Source organism: Artemia franciscana, chromosome 5 (assembly GCF_032884065.1).
Source record: "Artemia franciscana chromosome 5, ASM3288406v1, whole genome shotgun sequence".
In the NCBI taxonomy this organism is placed as follows: Eukaryota; Metazoa; Arthropoda; class Branchiopoda; order Anostraca; family Artemiidae; genus Artemia; species Artemia franciscana.
The window spans coordinates 12,951,981-12,971,590 of record NC_088867.1 but is presented as its reverse complement, the minus strand read 5'-3'; the positions used below and the strand labels follow the sequence as shown (position 1 = coordinate 12,971,590).

Sequence of the window (19,610 nt, the reverse complement as noted above, 5' to 3'; positions counted from 1 at the left end):
ATTGAAATTGTTTGATTCATGTCTGAACGGAATTTAATTGTTTTTAATGTTTATATTTTTGTTGATCCTTACACCCAAAACTCTAACAATTTTGTTTTCACGCAGAAACAGCTTCAGGTGGGTTATCCCTGAGGTTTTTATATGGTTTCGATGCACGTATATGCTATGAAATATATCTATGAAAATTATCAACTGTGCTCTGGGATATGCACTCCTACAAGAGCAAAATAATAATCTTCTAATTTTTTGAATGTGTTTAGTTTGGCGACATAAGATTTAGTAGCTAAAACCAGCTTCAAATAAATAGCTTTAAGTTTTGTCGCATTTATTGTTTGTGAGGATTTGATTTTTATGCAATATAAAAAGCTGCAACTCCATTAGACTAAAGTTTAACATTAGTTTAACCAACCTTAGTAGCATCAATAATAAATGAATGTTTCTTATTATTCCATTTGGTATATTTCGTTTTTTTTTTTTTATAAGAAAAAAGTTCCTTTTTCTTTAGAGTTGTAAACAGCGACAACGCTGAATTTATTTTCAATGAAGAATTTATAGAAAAAATTTTGCTTTGAATTTCCAGAATTTTGTACCTAGATAATGGCAAGTGGACTGACTTTCATCTTATTTAAACCTCCTGATTCTTATCAAAATTATACACTAATTTTTTTAGCTTTAAAATTCTAGTTAAGAGCCTTCTTTCTACCTTGAAAAGAGGTTAAGCTAGGTGAATAAATATTCAGGAACAAATCCAGGACCTAAAAATAGACCTGAGAAATTATATTCAAGATGAGGTCAAACCTTTTCTGGTTTCTGGGGCCAAAAAGACTGCATGCACAACATCCATTCCATCTTAGTTCTGAAAACAACACCATAGGTTAAATTGTAAAATACAGCTTTAAATAAAACACTATTGATTTAATTATCCCTAAGAAGGTTTATGGCTGGATGTGGGAGGGGGGCAGGGGGAGGTTATTAACCTTACACCTGTATTTATTAATTCTTGTTGGCTCTAAGTTTAACTAGATTGCTCATTTTTCTGTTCATCTAAGGATTTATTTATGTATCATTCTTAGTAGGCTATGCCTATCTGTATCTTTAATTATTTTTTAAATTTTTGTTCATTTATTCATTGATAGTAGCCTAACTTCTGATTGTTCAAAGTTTAAACTAGCTTATTATACAACTTTTTATGTTTGATGAGGTTTTAATAAGGCTCTTTGCTTTCTTTTAAAAAGCTTGTCTCTCAGATTTTTTTTGTGGTAAAATTATAGTTTAGTGACTTCTTGCTATCTTGAAAATGGGTTAGGCTGGGAAAATGAAACTTTCAGGAATGGGTCTACAGGCTAAAGTGTATCCTGGAAGGTATTTTAAAGTACCCACCTCCACTCCTTCTCCCTCTAGAGGGCCCTGAAATTTGCCTACATGACAGGTCTATACCTATTGAAATTTTGACAAAACAATATTTTACCTTAATTTTCAGTTACTAGTTAATTTTTGGTAAAATTCTAGTTAATTGACTTCTTGCTATCTCAAAAAGGGTTTAGGTTAGGAAAATGAAACTTTCAGGGATGAATCTGCAGACTAAAGTATGTGCCGGGAAGGTATTTTAAAGTACCAACATCTACTCCATCTCCCTCTAGAGGGCCCTGAAATTTGCCTACATGACAGGTCTACACCTATTGAAATTTTGACAAAACAATTAGGGTAAAATGTTGTTTTGTCAAAATTTCAATAGGTATAGACCTGTCATGTAGGCAAATTTCAGGGCCCTCTAGAGGGAGAAGGAGTAGATGTTGGTCCTTGGGGGAGTTGGAGAAGGAGTGGACATTGGGGGGAGTTGGAGAGGTAAATTGGAAATCTTGGAAAGCACTTATGGTGGAGGAATTGGGATGAAGCTTCATGGATAGAATAAGCAAATGTTGTAGATACATGATTGACGTAACTGTACTGGATTTGCTCCCTTTGGGGGGTTGGGGGGAGGGGTTCAGTGCTTTGGTGAGTTTGGTGCTTCTGGATGTGCTAGGATGATGAAAATTGGTAGGAATGTCAGGGACCTGCACAAATTGACTTGAGAAAGTTGTTTTCCCAGATTCGACCATTTGGAGGGCTATAGGGAGAGGAAAAATTAGAAAAAATGAGGTATTTATAACTTATGAGTGGGTGATCAGATCATAATGAATTTTAATATTTAGAAGGACATCATGACTCAGAGCTCTTATTTTAAATCCTGATTGGCATTAAGCCTCTGATTCTCCTTTTAAATCAATCTATTGATTCTTAGAATTTTATTAGAGCTCATACAATATGAGCTCTTGGCTCTTAGCTCTTCTTCCCTTGTCACAAGTACTATATGAGCTCTTAGCTCTTGTTTCCTCTTAATACTTTAGCATTTAGTGATAAATAATTGAGAAAGTTCTTTTGTGTAAAACTAGGGTTGGTTTTATTGTTAATTCTAAGCAAAAAAGACAGATTAACTACCAAAAATAATTATGTCAAAACTGTGGACCAATTCAGAAAAATTAAAGTAGTCCATATATTATCCATTTGTATGTTTGATAAGTACTACTGTTAGCATAGCCAGCCAAAGGGAATTTAGCCATATACCAGCCAAAGGGAATGTAGAGCATACTATTAAATTGTCTGTCTATAGAGTTTCTCATAGTTCCTCATGGTCTACCCAAGTGATCTTTAATCTGCTGATATTTTTGGAACTTTTTAATATTGCATGTCCAATGCCAATTTTGTGTTTTCCAGTTTCACCTCCACCCAAAATACCCCTCCTCCTTAAATAAACTCATGATTAAGCACTCTTCAGAGCACTAAGGTAATAGTATTTGACAATGAAATTTCAAACAGCAAATGCTGCAGCCATGTAAAATTTATACAGATCCAGTTTTTATTCAGATTTGGCATGTATCCAGGCTGGAGACCAGAGCTACTCTCCTCCCCTGAAAGCCAAAGTGAATCTACTGTTTTGCATGTAAGTTGTATCCTTCTGAAGCAAAATGCATAAACAGAAGATCCAGAGTGTCCTTTTGACAACCTGGATGCATAGAGTGGCTTTTGATTTAGTTCCAACATTCCCATCAACCTCCAATGAAAGTTTAAGCTTAATATTGTTAAACACTTCTGAGCTATTATAGATATGCTTTTTGAACAATCTTGATCATCATGCCTTGAGAGAATCTTGATCAGAAAGCCTTAGAATGACCAAAGTTATTGATTTGTATTTAGTTTAAACAGTAAGACTTAATTTCAAAGTCTGTTCAATAAATCACTTGTACTTATCAACTGGCCATATGTGCTGCATTCTACAGCTTTTGGAGTGAAGCAATAGCCATAGCTCATTAGAAAAAGCAGGGAGTTGGAGACATTAGCCCTTTCCCTTGCATAAAATTATTCCTCTCATTATACAATAATGAAAGATTATTGTGAGACCCAATAGATAATCTATGCTAAAACTATTAGGTTTCCTCTTTTGGCAAAACTTGCTGAAAATTTCAAATTGTCTACCCACTTCAGGGATCCCTCCCCCCTATTCATGTGCCCCCTATGTGGAGGGCTGATTTAATTCAAAATGGGTACTTGTAGCCTTTTAGTCAAACTATCGCCTAGAATCAAGTTCCATAGTCAAGCCTTTGAATATTAAAATTTTTCTGTACTTAACTCCTTTTTGGTCAAAACTTTGGCTGATAACTCATGTTGGTCAGCTTGTCTGGAAAGGTGATTTGGCTGGAAAGGATTTCTAAAAAGAGAGTTTGGATTAAATTTTAGTAAATAAGGATATTTCCACTTTTGATCAATGCTGCAACAGGAAAATAGCCAGAATTCATAAATAGGGGGAGAGGGATCACCAAAATGGATTGACAATTTGAAATTTGCCAAAAAATGTTTTGCTACAAAGGGAAACCTAATATGATAGCATAGATTATCTATTTGGTCTCACAATAATCTTTAGTTTTAGATAGTAATATTGTGCCACAGAGCATCAAAACTTTTTCTTCTTGCCAAGGAAACATATTCCTTTTATTTTTCCCTTTTTTGTGCTCTTTTTTTGGGCCATAAAAATGTCCTCGGATATTTGATGTAACTTGACCTTTCTTTTTCTTCTAATAACTGGTGGAATACCCCTATCCAAGAAAATACCAACTGTCTGTTAGAAACTGTTTGGTGTGAATTTGTTAGTGAGTTTTCAGAAAATGTAAGGGCATCAAAAGAATTGTACTTGTATTATAAGAAGAATGTAAAGTAATGCTTGTTGTTATTATTGTTGTAAATCTTCTGTCACAAACTTGCAAAAGAAAGCATTTTGCTTTATGGCTCATTAATTTAACCCTCACATTTCTTTTCATTATCTTTCCAGTTTTGCGTTACATGGAAGTTTGGTATAAAACTTCAAATGTTTCAGAATTGTGTTGAGATTATCTGATATTATTTGATCATTCTAGTTGCCAAGTTTATTTTCAGTTGCTAGTAAAACCTTGCTTTGTGTAGGGGATGTTTGAAGCCAGAAGGAGGGGGTTTGGTCCCTCAGTAGACCCAACATTAGCATTGCTTGCATAGTTTACTGTAGCTTAATTACAAAGCTTTATCATGACATAGCAGAAGACTTTTGCAGATGCTAAAACAAAGGATTTTAGTCATACGCATTTCTAGGATTTTTAGGTGGCTCTTGCTTTCTAGGGCTATAATCAGAGAAAGCTGAAATGGGTAGGATAAGTTTTATAAATGAAGGATGACAAATTGTCAAAGATTGTCCTTTTTGACCATCCATTTGGGGCCAAATCAAAGGGGCCATTTAGTGCCTGATATCCTTGAACAGAGTGGTAACAGGTCTTATGAAAAGATTTAAGTAAAATAGAGCTATTTGGGATGGTGTAAAGAGGGACCCTTTCAATAGATACACATTGGAGAAGGACTGTGCTCATCTGTTTTTGCCTCAGGCAAATTAGGTCCCATGGGGATTTGTCAGTAGTAGTAGTAGTACTAGTCTTCTTTCATTAAAAATAGAATTATCTTCGTTTTTTGCATTATACAAAGCTAACCTAAATATAATGGGCTGATGCCCCTTTTATCCATCTTCTCTTTATGGGTTAAGCTTTTTGATTAACTACTAAAAGTTGATGTTTTCTTTCTAATGCACGAGAGAAGAGCTTTTACCTTTCAGCACCCATATTACTTGATCAGTCAAAATATATTCCTTCAAATAAATGGGAATTGATAGGCGAGTTTCCACCCTTAACAGTGATCCAAAGAGCCTCCCATGAAAAGTATAGAAATGTTGGCCTAAAATAAAAGGATGAACACATCCTATAACAGATGAAGTTTCAGTTGAACACCAATGTTCTTTCTTCAAAACATCTAGTAGAAAGAATCATCATTGCTAAGCCAAATTGGGTCAAAACTAAGAATAAGCGTAGGAACTTTGCTTTTTGGAGGTTTGTACACATTTTCACCTTGTGTGGAGGGGGAGGGGCTCCTAAATCTCTGTCATTACTAGTGCTAACTTCTGATCAATGCTGCAATAGGGAAATGGTGCTAACTTCTGGTCAACACTAAAACAACACTGCAACAGGGAATTTTATGAATAGGGGGAGAAGGATACTCAAAGTTGGTTGACAATTTAAAATTTGCCACAAAAGGGAAACTTATTAGTTTTAGCATATATTATCTATATGGTCTCACAATAATCTCTGGTTTCAGATAGCAATATTGTGCCATGGAGCATCAAAACTTTTTCTTCTTACCAAGGAAACATATTCCTTTTTATTTTTCCTCTCTTATAATCTTGTTTGGGCCATAAAAATGTTCTTGGAAATATGATATAGGACCTTTCTTTTTCTTCTTATTACTGTGGAAGAGCTGTGTCCAAGAAAATACCAACTATCTCTTTAGAACTGTTTGTTGTGAAATTGTTCACGAGTTTTTTGGTTACATTCAAGTTTGGTATAAAACTTATAATGTTTCAGGATTGTCAAGATTATTTAAATTTATTTAATTATTCTAGTTACCAAGTTTAATGTCAACTACTAATCAAACATTGTTTTGTCTAGGACATGTTTGAAGCAAGAGGGGTTAGGGTTTGGTCCCTTACTAGACCCAATAATGGCCTTGCTTGCATAATTTGCTGTAGCTTAATTATTAAGCTTTAACATGACATAGCAAAAGACTTTTACAGATGCCAAAACAAATGATTTTAGTCATGTGCATTTCTATGATATTCTTTTTTAGAGAAAGGGAGGGGGCTGAGTTTTTTTTTTATTGCTTACATTCAAGTCTTGATTTAGCTGACTTGGCATAATTATTTTTGCACATACGTGCATGTTACAAAGTGAAATTTAAGAATTGTTATTACAAAGTGAAATTTAAGAATTGTTAGAAATCAACAGAAATCCCAATCAAGGAAAATAAATTAGCAAGTAATTGTTTTGATAGTTTAAATATTTGATTATCTGCTTTTTTCAGTAAAGAGACAAAATTTTAGAAAACTACTGTCTGATTATCTCCTTAATGAGCTTCTCAGTACCACAGACAATAAAAATCAAACCAATATCAATAAACATATGTGAAAAAAGGAAGAGACTAAATTTAATTTAACTGCGAGTCTGTATTAATTCCAACCACTTAATTTCCCTTTGAGAAAAAATTGATAAAACTATGAAATATCAAAGCAAAATGTCAAACTCCCTAATCAAATGTCATCATGTTGTGACATTGTTCAAATAAAAACTTATTTTTGTTACAAATCCATTCTTTGTATTTCTTTCTATTCTCAAACCAATGTTATCTTTACCTTTTGCATTATTACAGCCAGACCGATTTTTTTCTTTTTCTTTTTTATCTCTTCAACATATGGCATTCTTCCTTATCCTCTATACAGCTGATTTGTCTCACTTCTTTTCCTGTTCTCCTGGCTGCAAATACTGATGCCACACGCATGCCTACCCATGAAAACATCTAATGTCGCCTATTATTCTCTACGTTTATATCTTCTTAGGAGGAGCAGTATTGCGGTCCAGCCTTGTCTAATTGTTGAGATAGGAGATGATCATTCTGTCTAGATATCTGTACTGTGGTTGGCAGATATAGGCTGAGACACATTGGATAGTTGTAATTATAAATGGCTTCTTTTACACAGCAGAAAAAGCAAGCATTTGAAATCCAAATGAAAGTAGGATTTAAAACTGAAAATAAGCCAGACTAGCCCTATTAATTAGGGTCTTACTAACCCATTCAACTTTATGGTGAAGCTTCACTTTAGGCTAAACTTTGAGGAATGTTTTCTTTCTAGTTTAGACTACAATAAACAAAGCAGGTTGTTCAATGTGTTTTATTTACTGATTGCCTTAAACAATAAAATTCATCTGTTCAAAATAAATGAAATGAATGAGAAGTACCAGAAGTACCTTTGCATATTTGTGTACAATAACCTTCTTCTGTTAGAAATTGTGGGCTTTTTAGTCAAAACTATTTAGCCTTCTTCCTTTCCTATCTTTGTATAAGGCATAGCTATTTATATGTTGTGTAATAGCTCTACTTCAAGAAGGATAATTTTGTCTGCTTTGTGTTTTATTGCTTTTCTACCAAAAGAATTGTCATTGCATAGTTTTTGGAAATCCATTTAACTGACTGTATTTCAAACAGCATAGTGTACAAAAAATGTGGCTCTTGCTTTCTAGGGCTACAATGGGAGAAAAATTGAAATGGGGTAGGATAAGTTTTGCAGATGAAGTATGACAAATTTTCAAAAATTGTCCTTCTTAGTCATCCATTTAGGGCCAAATGAAAAGAGCCATCTTGTGCCCCATGTCCCAGAATGGAGCAGAAAGAGGTCGTATGAAGTAATTTAAGGGAAATTGAGCTTCTTGGGATGGTGTAAAGAGGGAGGCTTTCTATATATTCGCATGGAGAAGGAGCATGCTGAGCTGCTTTCGCCTCAGGTGACTTGGTCCTGCAGGGAGTTGTTATTAGTAGTGGTAATATTAGTTTCCTATCATAAAAAAATGAATTCCTTTCGTTTTTGGCATTATACAAAGCTAACCTAAATATAATGGGCTGATGCCCCTTTTAGCCATCTTCTCTTTATGGGTTAAGCTTTTCGATTAACTACTAAATGTTGATGTTTTCTTTCTAATGCACCATTTTTGTAATGAGAGAAGAGCTTTTACCCTTCAGCACCCATATTACTTGCTTGGTCAAAATATACTCCTCCAAATAAATGGGAATTGATAGGCGAGTTTCCACCCTTAACACTGATCCAAAGAGCCTCCCATGAAAGCATGGAAATCTGGGCCTAAAATAACAGGATGAACACATCCTCTAACAGATGAAGTTTCAGTGAACACTAGTGTTCTTTCTTCAACATCTAGTTGAAGGAACCATCATTTCTCAGGTGAATTGGGTCAGAACTAAAAATGAATACTGGAATTTTTCTTTTTGGGGGTTTGCACACATTTTCATTTTGTTTAGGGGGGGGGGGCTTCTAAATCTCTGTTATTACTTTATATATAAGAATACGTTGCCAAACCTAATCAAGCTTGATGGGAAATCATAGTAAGTGTCCTAGTTCTGCCTTTTGATGGTTTGTTCCTGATACAATCCTTGTGAGAGGAAGGGTGCTTAGTTTGAAGCAAGAGCTAATGCCTTAGTTTGAGATTTGAACCAATCCCAACCCCAAGAGGGAGGACAAAATGAGCCCCTAAATACAAGTGAACCATAAGGGTTTGCTTGGAAAAAATAAGGAAGAATACAAGGATCAATCTTCAAATCATGATTAGAATATTTGAAGCTACAGTAATGACAGTGGTCAAGAATGGTCCTGAAGCATGGACGCTGTGAAAGATGGGGGAATATTTCTTGAACATTTTCCAGGGGAGTTAATTTAAAGATAGTTATAGTTACCTTTTTGACTGTCCATAAGTCAAACAACAAACTTTATGAAAAAGGTGGTTCTATTCCATGAAAGAAAAGTTTAGATGGCCAGGTCACTTTTTTCTGAGTGAAAGATTATAGATTTTTGATGACTGTTCTCTTTGACCTCTTGTATTAGGTCAAATGAAAAGCAGTTTATCCTTGACCTGAAAAAGGTGGTTCTATTCCCTGAAAGAAAGGTTTAGATGGCCAAGACACTTTTTCTGAGTGAAAGGTTACAGATTTTCGAAGATTATGCTCTTTGACCTCTTATATTGGGCCAAATGAAAAGCAGTTTATCCCTGAACTGCGTTGGAAGGGATCATGAGGGAGGTTTGAAAAGAAAATTTGAACTTCATGGGAGGGGTATAGAGGGGAGCTTTGAATAGATTGAGGGGAAAGGGCTTGTGCAGCTATATTAACCTCAGGTGACTTGAAATTTGAGTGTTTAGCAGTGTTGGATTTGTACCAAACAGCTCTAAAAATGTACTTTTTGGGAAAGGTACCAGACACAAAAAGAATGAGGTGCAAAGCACAACATGCGTAAATTCACAGAAGAATTATGTAGGCAATTCTTTTTTTGAATATTGCTTATGCAAAGCAGCTTATTTACCTCTTCTTTCATTATTTGAGCCGTCACTGATGACACCTCAACAAGCCCTAATAAGCAATCATAGAAATGTTTCAGCTGAGGACAATAAAGCAAGCTACAACGCCCATAGGTTTAACAATAGTTATGTCCGTCAATTCGCAAAGCAAGGTCAAAGCTTTCCTCTTTGAAGTTTCTTTGAGAGAGACTGATCTGCAGCAGGCGCTAATTTTTTTTTACAACAATATTTTGCGTTTTGTCACTACGAAAAATAATTTTACCTGTGACCCTTGAATCAGAGAACACATTTTTCTTGAGGACTGGTAGATGCTCCATAATCCTGAAAGACAGTGTTCTGCAATGAAGCCAATGTGCTTGAGCTCAGCATTTCGACATTCTTCTGCATCATTACACTCCTCTGAAATTCGACGTTGTTTGAGTACAATTGTGATAGGCTGGTCATAGGGTCATGTGCATCGAAATTCTTGATTTGAAATTAATTTTTTGTATATTGAAGAGCTTGGGTCTTTCCTCTAATATGACTTTTATTTAAAACCCGGCGAAGAAACCATGCACCATCCTTCTCATCCTGCTTAATCTATTTCCTTTGAGTTATCTGCACATATGTATTTCTGTCAGATTTTCTAGTCTCTGAGCTGCCTCAGCTGCAGATCCAAGCTTCTCTATGTGGAAAGCTGACATTTTGGTTGAATAGCTAGACTGACAAATCTGCCTGTAATAGCTTTTGTCGAGCTCTTAAAGGTTGCATAGCTATAGTTGCAGCTGTTTCCCATAGGCCCACTACAATCAACACACATTATTGGCTTGATCAAAAGCAACGTATAAATAATTAGTTGAGTAGGCTATACCACTATATAGTTAATCATTAGAAATCAAGGAATTTAAATCAGATTGAATAATATCGACATTCTGACATTCCTTATATCGTGCGTCTATATACATATCTGAATGTTTGAGTTTTGTGTCTTGTTTTTATGCTAAAGTTACTAAGAAGCGTTTTTTTTTTGGGCGGGGGTCTTAGAAAATACGAAAGATTTATACCATTTAAATATAAATTGGCTTTTCCAGGATTGTCTTACCCGTTTTACAGGGCCGTAGACTCCTATCAGAGGGAGATTACCCCCAGCCTAAATTAGCCCTTCAACTCTTGTTTACAATCCTCAACATTTCCAAGTATAAACAGCCTTTATGATAATATTTGTGATTGTATAAATTTTTTTCATGTTAATTACCTTATTATTAATGCAATCCAAATTGTCTATTATTCAATTTGAACAGTTGTACCCTCTGTTGGATTTCGCTAGCTTGCTCGTTGGAAAATGAGCTCATCCCCATCTAGGATTATTTAAATTCTCGCAAATGCCACTTTACGTGTTGAGTTAATCCGGATGAATACGAATCACCAAGTACAGGTTGGATAAAATGCTCAGTATCAATTTGGTCTTTACAGTGTATAATTGTTCGCATTGTTATTTTGATTTTAGTTTCCTTTAGTGTTATTTCAGTTGCATGTGGATTGTTAATTGAGATTTTTTTTACATTTGGTCATTTTTTTTTTGAATTGGCTGCGCAATCACATTTGAGTTCACCATTTTGATTAAAATGAAAATAAATATGAATGAAATAATCTCAGGAATTCAATTCATTTACTAGGGTAGAGTGGGGTCAACAAAGAATTAAATGATCTTTTGTAAGGTGATTAAAAGTTCGAAATTCGCACACACAAAGTCTGTACTCCAGGGTTGGGGATTTTTCTCCAGGCCTGTGGAAAAATCCAACACAAAATTGTTCGATTTTTTCTTATTTAGACCTTTTCGTCAAATATTTTAGTAGGAAAGCATTTGGATCAATCTTACAGCACATTAATCCCTGTCATCCTTGGTATGGTGATGTTCAAACTGGTGTTAAAGTGTGACTTAGATTGCAGCTGAAAGGTTACAGTTTTAGGTTATGGGAGATACCTTTCCCCCCGTCCTCTTCTTCTATATATATTAAGGATACAACGAAAATTTATTATTTAATCGCTGAATCTAAACTATTGTCGGAAATTAATCCTTATTTTTGAACTGTCTTGCAAATATGTGCTGAAACTACATTTGGATTCGTGATCATTGCAGGGATAATACAAGGCCCATATGGAAAGAAGTCTTGGGGAAAATTTCTTTTTTATACAAGCTCGGAATGAAGTTAAAAATTAGAAAGGATAGAAGCCATCAATGCTTACACCAGAGTCTAACTTGCGCTCAAACCCTTACTTCTTTCAAACAGTCCGTGATAACCAACTGTAAGTGAATTCATTAAACTTATGATTAAAATAAAAAAGTCATAGACAAGAAAACATTTGCGCGAATTAAGGAAAATGAAGAAACGCCCCTTAAGACGGTACAGTCTTTGGAAAAATTTGAGCTTCATATTCGGCATATCAAAAAACTTAATTGCGGAAGTTTTATTCTCCCACGTACAAAAATAGGAATTTTGTTGTTTTTTTTTCGGAGAAACTTGATAAAGGGTGCCTTTTTCTTTGCTTGTTGTTTTCTTCCAAGGGTGATCATATCGAATTAATGATCATAAAATTTGAGGAGAGGGCTCATTTGAGCGTACCTTAGAAGTTCCAGCGTTCTCCCTAAATAACAAAAAAAATCCTTGTCTACTGGTGGAAAGTACTCAAATCTGCCATTTTGTGCTATCAATGAAAATATTGGCCCGAACAAGGCCAATATAGGATCAGTTGAAAATTTAAGACGACTACTCGATCAGTTACTTACAAAGTTATATGTACAACACATAAGTTTCAGATTTACCAGATCCTTCTCTTACCCTTCTTCTCCAAAGCATCATAAAATTAAATTAAAACCATCCCAGTAGATTCTCAAACTCATCAACTCTCTCTTTCCTGATTCCCCAATCGGGTTAGTTTTTCCTAAGCTTTTAGTTACTAATGCTTAAAGACTTAATTTTGAAAAGCTTACTGAACTAGAGGTGCTTTCAGAATCAAATATAACACATATTATAGCTTTTACTGAAGTACAGTCCCATGACCCAGGGTCCTTGCGCCTGACCAATCATTCAGAGTTTATTAAACTCCGTCCTTTAGATCACTGACTCGGGAAAAAAAGATGGCGGTGTTTTGTTGTTTATTAAGAGTCACCTTTGCCCAAAGGTTATTCGAGTCCCTAGTTTATCTGAATATGACGAAATCCTCTGGGTAAGTATTAGACCAAAAGTACTCCCTTGTTCATTTATCATTATTGCAGTAGCTGTTTTCTATTACTCCTCAAATCAAGATATTAATTCAAAACGTAAATTCATCCTGTAATTGCAGACAAATGTTGATTTTGTTATTCCTAAGCAGCCCAATGCTGGCTTTTTTTTATGGCACTTAGTATTAACCAAGTGACATATAGCAATCACAAATTCTGTCCGTCTGTCTGTTTGTCGGTCCCGGTTTTGCTACTGTAGGTACTTCCAGGTAAGCTAGGACGATGAAATTGGGCAGGCATATCAGGGACCGGACCAGATTAAATTAGAAATAGTCGTTTTCCCGATTTGATCATATGGGGGGGGGGCTGTTAATTTGGAAAAAGTAGAAAAAATGAAGTATTTTTAACTTACGAACGGTTGATCAGATCTTAATGAAATTTGATGTTTGGAAGGATATCGTGTCTCAGAGCTGTTGTTTTAAATCCCTACTGGATCTGGTGACATTGAGGGGAGTTGGGAGGCGGAAACCTAAAATCTTGGAAAACGCTTAGAGTGGAAGGATCAGGATGAAACTTGGTGGTAAAAATAATCAGAAGTCCTAGATACATGATTGACATAACTGGAACGGATCCGCTCTCTTTGGGGTAGTTGAGGGGGGAGGGTAGATTCTGAAAAATTAGAAAAAATTGATATTTTTAACTTACGAACGGGTGATCGGATCTCAATGAAATTTGATATTTAGAAGGATATCGTGTCTCAAAGCTCTTTTTTTAAACTCGACCGCATCTGGTGACATTAGGGGGAGTTTGGGGGGGGGCTAAAATCATGGAAAAAGCGTAGATTGGAGGGATCGGGATGAAACTTGGTGGGAAAAATAAGCAGAAGTCTTAGATACGTTATTTGTATAATTGGAACGGATCCGCTCTATTGGGGGGGGGGGGGTAATTCAGAAAAATTCGAAAAAATGACGTATTTTTAACTTACGAAGAAGTGATCGGATCTTCTTGAAACTTCAGATTTAGAAGGACCTCCTAACTCAGATCTCTTATTTTAAATCTCAACTGGATCCAGCGTCATTGGGGGGGGCAGTTGGGGGAGACCGGAGATCTTAGAAAATACTTAAAGCAGAGAGATCAGGATGAAACTGGATGGGAAGAATAAAAACCTGTCTAAGATACGTGACTGTCATAACCGGACCGGATCTGCTCTTTTGTGGAGTTGGGGGGGGGGGTGTGGGTAATTTGGAAAAATGAGGTATTTGTAACTTACGAAAGGGTGACCAGATCCTAATGAAATTTGATATTTAGAAGGATCTTGTGCTTTAAAGCTCCGACCAGATCCTGTGACATTGGGGGGAGTTGGAGGGGAAAACCGGAATTCTTGGAAAACGTAAAAATTGTTTTTTTTTTATCTTACGAATAGGTGATCGGATCTTAATGAAATTTGATATTTAGAAGGAATCCATGTCTCACGGCTCTTATTTCAAATCTCGACCAGATTTTTTGACATTGGGGGGAGTTGGAGGGAAAATCTTGGAAAACACTCGGAGTGGAGGAATCGGGATGAAGCTTGGTGGATAGAATAAGAAAATGTCCTTGATACGTGATTGACGTAACCGTACTGGATTTGCTCTCTTTGGGGGAGCTGGGGGGAGGGGTCCAGTGATTTGGCGAGTTTGGTGCTTCTAGATGCGCTGGGACGATGGAAATTGGTTGGCGTGTCAGGGAGCTGCACAAATTGACTTGATAAAGTCGATTTCACAGATTCGACGATCTGGGGGGCTAAAGGGAGAGGAAAAATTAGAAAAAATGAGGTATTTATAACTTACGAGTGGGTGATCGGATTTTAATGAATTTTGATATTTAGAAGGACATCGTGAATCAGAGCTCTTATTGTAAATCCTGACCGGCATTAAGCCTCTGATTCTCCTTTCAGCTCAATCTATTGATTCTTTGAATTTTTTTAGAACTCATACCATATGAGCTCTTGGCTCTTAGCTCTTCTTGCCTCGTCACAAGTGCCATATGAGCTCTTAGCTCTTGTTTTTAGTTGGTGATTCCAGCGACCTTAAAATGGATTCTTTTTGTTCCTCATTTATACCAAACCAAACTACATCTGCTAAATCAAACTAGATCTAAATAAATACTAGGTACACCAATTTGCAAAAGTTCAAACCCTTTATTGCAACTAGCAAAAGTTGCAAACCACTCAAAGCTGAAGATGATTGTAGCCTAACCGCCGATTATTACTTACATGTCCCCTACATGGTTTGATGAAACGAAAGCTTGACTGTATAACTTTAGATAGTTCTCTCGGATATAGGCTATAAAACTCCAATTCACTTCACACACTATAGGCTCTGGCTTAAGGGCAAGCAAAGGCCATCCTTTTTGGCCCCGGGCAAGAGTTCTACGGAGCTTTCCAAAATGCAAAGTCATATTCATCAATCCAGCGTAAGGTCCACACTTTCCGTAAAAACTGCAGATGTTAGACCCTTACAACTTTCTAGGAATAAGGTGAAATTGGGGTGCTAGGAAAAAAAAGTGTTCCTCTTGAAATACAATTTTTAAAATGCCAACAACTCGGAGAAATACCTCTCTCGATTTTATTTTAACATCAAGAGGTATATAGGATATACCATTTTCTCTTATTAGTGCCTTCGTGACTTCCTTTCTAAGCCCTTGTCTTTCCTGTTTGACGAGATTACAGAGTTTGGGCGAATTTCAACAATTTATTGGTTCGAAGGCGTTCGTCCTATTACTCTTACTCTTATTTTCTTGAAACTTTATGAAGGATTCCTTTCAGATTGGCTAAAAGTAAAATCCTACTTCCTACGGACCTGAGGCAAACGGGAACCTAAAATCCACTTCTACTTTCCTTGTTTCTCTTTTCGACCACATCGGGAAAATCTTCGAAAATTCCTAAATCCTGGCTAAGCTTAATTTCTGTTGACCTTCAGAAAGCATTTCACCTTGTTCACCACAATATTTCAATTGAGAAACTTGTCACGAGTTCAATATTGATCCTTTACTGGTGAAATTGGTTGCCTCCTTCTTAAGAAATAGAACTCAGGTTTTCAACTACCAGAATCATTATTCAAATCTTCTCCATCATTATTCAATCATTATTAAAATCCTCTCCCTGTCCACAATGGCATACCCCAAGGTATTCTTGTAGGTCCCCTCCTTTTCTCAGTCGTGATTAACAGGCTCATGAAGGAGTTTCCTGACCGATGAAGATTTGTTGATGACCTAACGGTTGTTGAAATTTGCATCAGAAATTTAATAAGTGACCCTATGAGTATCCTCGAAGAAATTGGAGATGAGGCCTTGGACTTAGACATGACAGTAAACCTTTCTACATCTATGATAATGCCGATTTGTTTCCTCAAATCCTCGCACTGTTTCCTTAATCTTATCCCTCCTGACATCTCAGTGTCTTCGTTTAAACCACTTGGCGTCAGAATTTCTTCAAATTTAAAGTGGGATATCCACGTTAAAGACATCTTCCATAGAGCTAGTGTGTCTATAGCCTTCCTTAAGCTCCCAAATAATTTTAGCATCCCCCTCTCTCACTCCTTAAGGATTTACAAGTCTTTTATCCACCCGCATCTCGAATATGCTTGTCCAGTATGGTACCCTGGAATTTCTCGCGAAGAATCGGAATCGGAAAATTGAAACAATCCAAAAAAGAGCCTTGCGAATAATTTTCAAAGAAGGCAAAGTGCCATACTCTTTGCTCCTAAAAAAAGCTATTTTCTTTTTCGTTGTTGTTTTTTGAATTGTTTCCAGTTTTAGCGGAATCATGTGATTTGGCGACTTCGAAGTCCGAATTCGGCCCTTTTCACAAAAAGAAATAATCTGCTGAAAATTGGTTCTTTTCTTTCGTTGCAGTGCCATGGAATGCTATTGTCCTCTTCCCTGCAAAGGTGGCTTGAAAAAAATAGTGCAATATGTTATGTCTTGATTAAATGTGCTCCGATTATTGTTTTTTTTAATTGCGTTTTTAAGTTTGATTTGATTTTTACCAAAGCTGGTATTTAAGCGTGTCTTAGCTTGCTCATTGCACCTCTAAGCTTAATATTGCAGCAATACGCTCAAAATCAAAACCTGATAACGATAGGTGCACACGGGTCTGAGCCCTAGGAGAGAAATGGGACAAAATAGTGTTTTTCATCTATGAGGTGGGGGTCAAAATCTTCTGAATTTTAGTTTTGCCTTTAATTTCTAGTTTGCCTAGAACGGGAGGACGGTCAGTCAGAAAAAATCCAGGTTGAGGTTGGTCAATGGACTAATCAAACAGTGAAACCCCTTTCTCAATTAATAATTGCATAGGAATGGTTGAACCACATTTTTGATGGTTTAAAGCTCCTTTTTGAGCCATACAATTTATAAAAATTGTTTTGATAGGGTATTGTTGAAGAAGCATCAAAAATGGAGGAAGTTAAAGATTCACCTACTGAAGGACATGCAGTTCAAATTGTAAGAGTAAGCGAAGATCATACATTTAGCCTGGATGAAGAAGCTTTGGCTGAGGTACTCAATCAGGAGTATTGTAGAGACAAACCCCTCGCAATCATTTCCGTAGCTGGAGCATTCAGAAAAGGAAAGTCATTTCTTTTGGATTTCATGCTGCGATATCTGAAAAGACAGGCATGTTTTTTCTTCTTGTACTGAGTAGCTTAACTGTTTCTGAATGTTTAAACAGCTATTTTAGATATATTGCCTTTTTTCTTTTTTTTTTTTTTTTTTTTTTTTTTTTTTTTTTTTTTTTTTTTTTTTTTTTTGCAGAATCAGGAAGACAGTGGAAAATATTGAAGGATTCATTTTATTTTCAAAAAGCTTTAGTCAGTTTTATAAACAATATCAGAGAAAACTGAGTATTTCTTCAACAGTGTAATATCAACTAACTCGTGGGGGACCAATTATTTAGCCACAATTGCCAGGCACCCATTTGGAATTTGGTTGACTCTGGCTAAGCTTGCAGAATCCAACAAATGACCTCCATCCTAAACCAAATGATCAACGGCAACAGGACTTGAATCTGTCCTGGAGAACATAGGATTGCAAGTCTAGCGTGCCAATTACTGAGCTAAAACGACTTTTTAAACAAGTTTACCTTATAAACAACAATATGCAATATCAATCTTAGTTACATTATTTACCTGGTTCAGGAGAGCCCATACCCCAGGGATTCTGTACTGCCTTCATCCTACTTAGACTACTAACTACCCTATCGTATTCAATAGTCTAAAATACCCTAATGAATGATTTGAGCAACATAAAAAACTGTTTTTAATGGTATAGTTACCTATCAGTGCTTCCTCTCCGAATTTCCGGGGTTTCCATGAATTCTTCAGAAACAAACTTAGGTTCTCCGATATCTCCCCAGAAATTAATTTTTTAAACAAACGAATGTTAACAAAAAAATCGTCAATTTTTGTTAAAATTAGTTTTCGGGGTAATTTCAAAGAAGCTATTTTTTTTTGTCAGAGGAATATGAGGAAACCCTGGAAAATCCGGGGGTAGCAGAGGCAATGTTCCCCCTAGTCTTCATATTATGAAAAGGCTTCTTCATGTTAAGGCTGCCACAAAGTCACTGACGTCTCTTTTTTTTTTACTTTGGTTTGAAGTCGATCTCTCGAAGACTATTAAAAGCTATGAGTAGACGATTTTTTTTTATATTTTGTTCTAAATTCAGATTCTTTGGAATAAATATTTGCTTGTTTAAGAAAAGAAATTTCGTTAAAGGCTACATCATCACTGACTTCATGAGATGAAGATGATAGTTGTGGCTGCAGCAATGGTTATAACCTAGGAGATAAAAAACTAAAACTTACTATGGTTTTAGCCAATTTTAACTAATGATCGAAAATTTATTTATATGAAAACTGTCTTATGAGAAGAATTCCTCAGTTACCACTGTTTCAGTGGTTATAATCCTTATCCAGATTCACTTGAATAATAATTTTAGTTACAGAAGCAAGTTTTTGGAAATCCCAAAAAAGAGCCTAAAAAACCCCAAATTTGAAGTAGATCGAAATGAAACTAACTATAAAAATTGTCATTGTTGAAAACCCTTGATTGGAAGTTTACAATTCTCTATCGCAGTAAGACATGTTCTGAAGGAGACTCTCAGTAGAGAAAACTCGAACTTGTTGAGAACAACTCTCGTTTAAATAGTCTAGCAGTCGCTCTATTTCACTCAGTTCTATCGATTTAATACTTAAATAAACTTTTCCTTTTTACATTTATATATTCAAGAGGCTTTCTGGACTTTTTTTTAGATTTCAAGGTCTTTTTGCTGTACAGAATGTCTTAGATTTAGTGCATTATCGATTTGCCAGTTGCTTAACTTGAAATTTGTTTCACTGTCCATCTGGCTTTTTTCCGACAGTCACTATGAAATAACGTTTTTTTTTTTCATTTTTTACAGAGCGAAAGAGAGAGACCGTTATGTGAACTGTAAAGATATTACAAAATAAACAACCGATGGGCTAAAGTTTTTATTTATCATTTCCGCCGTCCCTCTTGTTGCAAACATTTTTTCTTCACATATTAATTTGGCAAGAAATTTGAAAATGGGACCTTCAAATGTAATAATAGTATTACGGTCCTGTGGTGGCGCAGTGGATTTGACCTTAGCTTGGTAATACGGGACCCAGAGATCGAATCATGCTTCATGAATGCACTGCAGGGCCGACGCTGGGACCTTAGTAGTCAAGAAGCGTCGTTAATTCTTAAATAATAATAGTATTACGTCCTATGGTGGCGCAGTGGATTTGACCTTAGCTTCGTAATACGGGACCCGGAGATTAAATCCAGATGTAGCACCACACTGGAAGCCGACGCAGGGATCTTAGTAGTCAAGAATCATCGTTAATCTGACT

At 35.9% G+C, this 19,610-nt stretch overlaps 1 protein-coding gene across 4 annotated transcripts in view; it reads left to right on the top strand.

Moving 5' to 3' along the window:
- Window positions 1-506: 506 nt before the first annotated feature.
- Window positions 507-19,610, top strand: part of LOC136026991 (atlastin-like) — a 62,462-nt gene continuing 43,358 nt past the window's right edge. Inside the window, exons 1-2 of one of the 4 annotated variants that reach the window (XM_065703872.1) lie at window positions 507-600; window positions 17,131-17,373. In XM_065703872.1, coding sequence (XP_065559944.1) covers window positions 598-600; window positions 17,131-17,373 — 246 coding nt within the window. In that variant the 5' untranslated portion in view covers window positions 507-597. Of the gene's footprint in view, window positions 601-2,896; window positions 2,981-11,784; window positions 11,805-17,130; window positions 17,374-19,610 lie in introns of those variants that run through there. The other 3 variants (XM_065703870.1, XM_065703873.1, XM_065703874.1) reach the window with 3 other exon arrangements.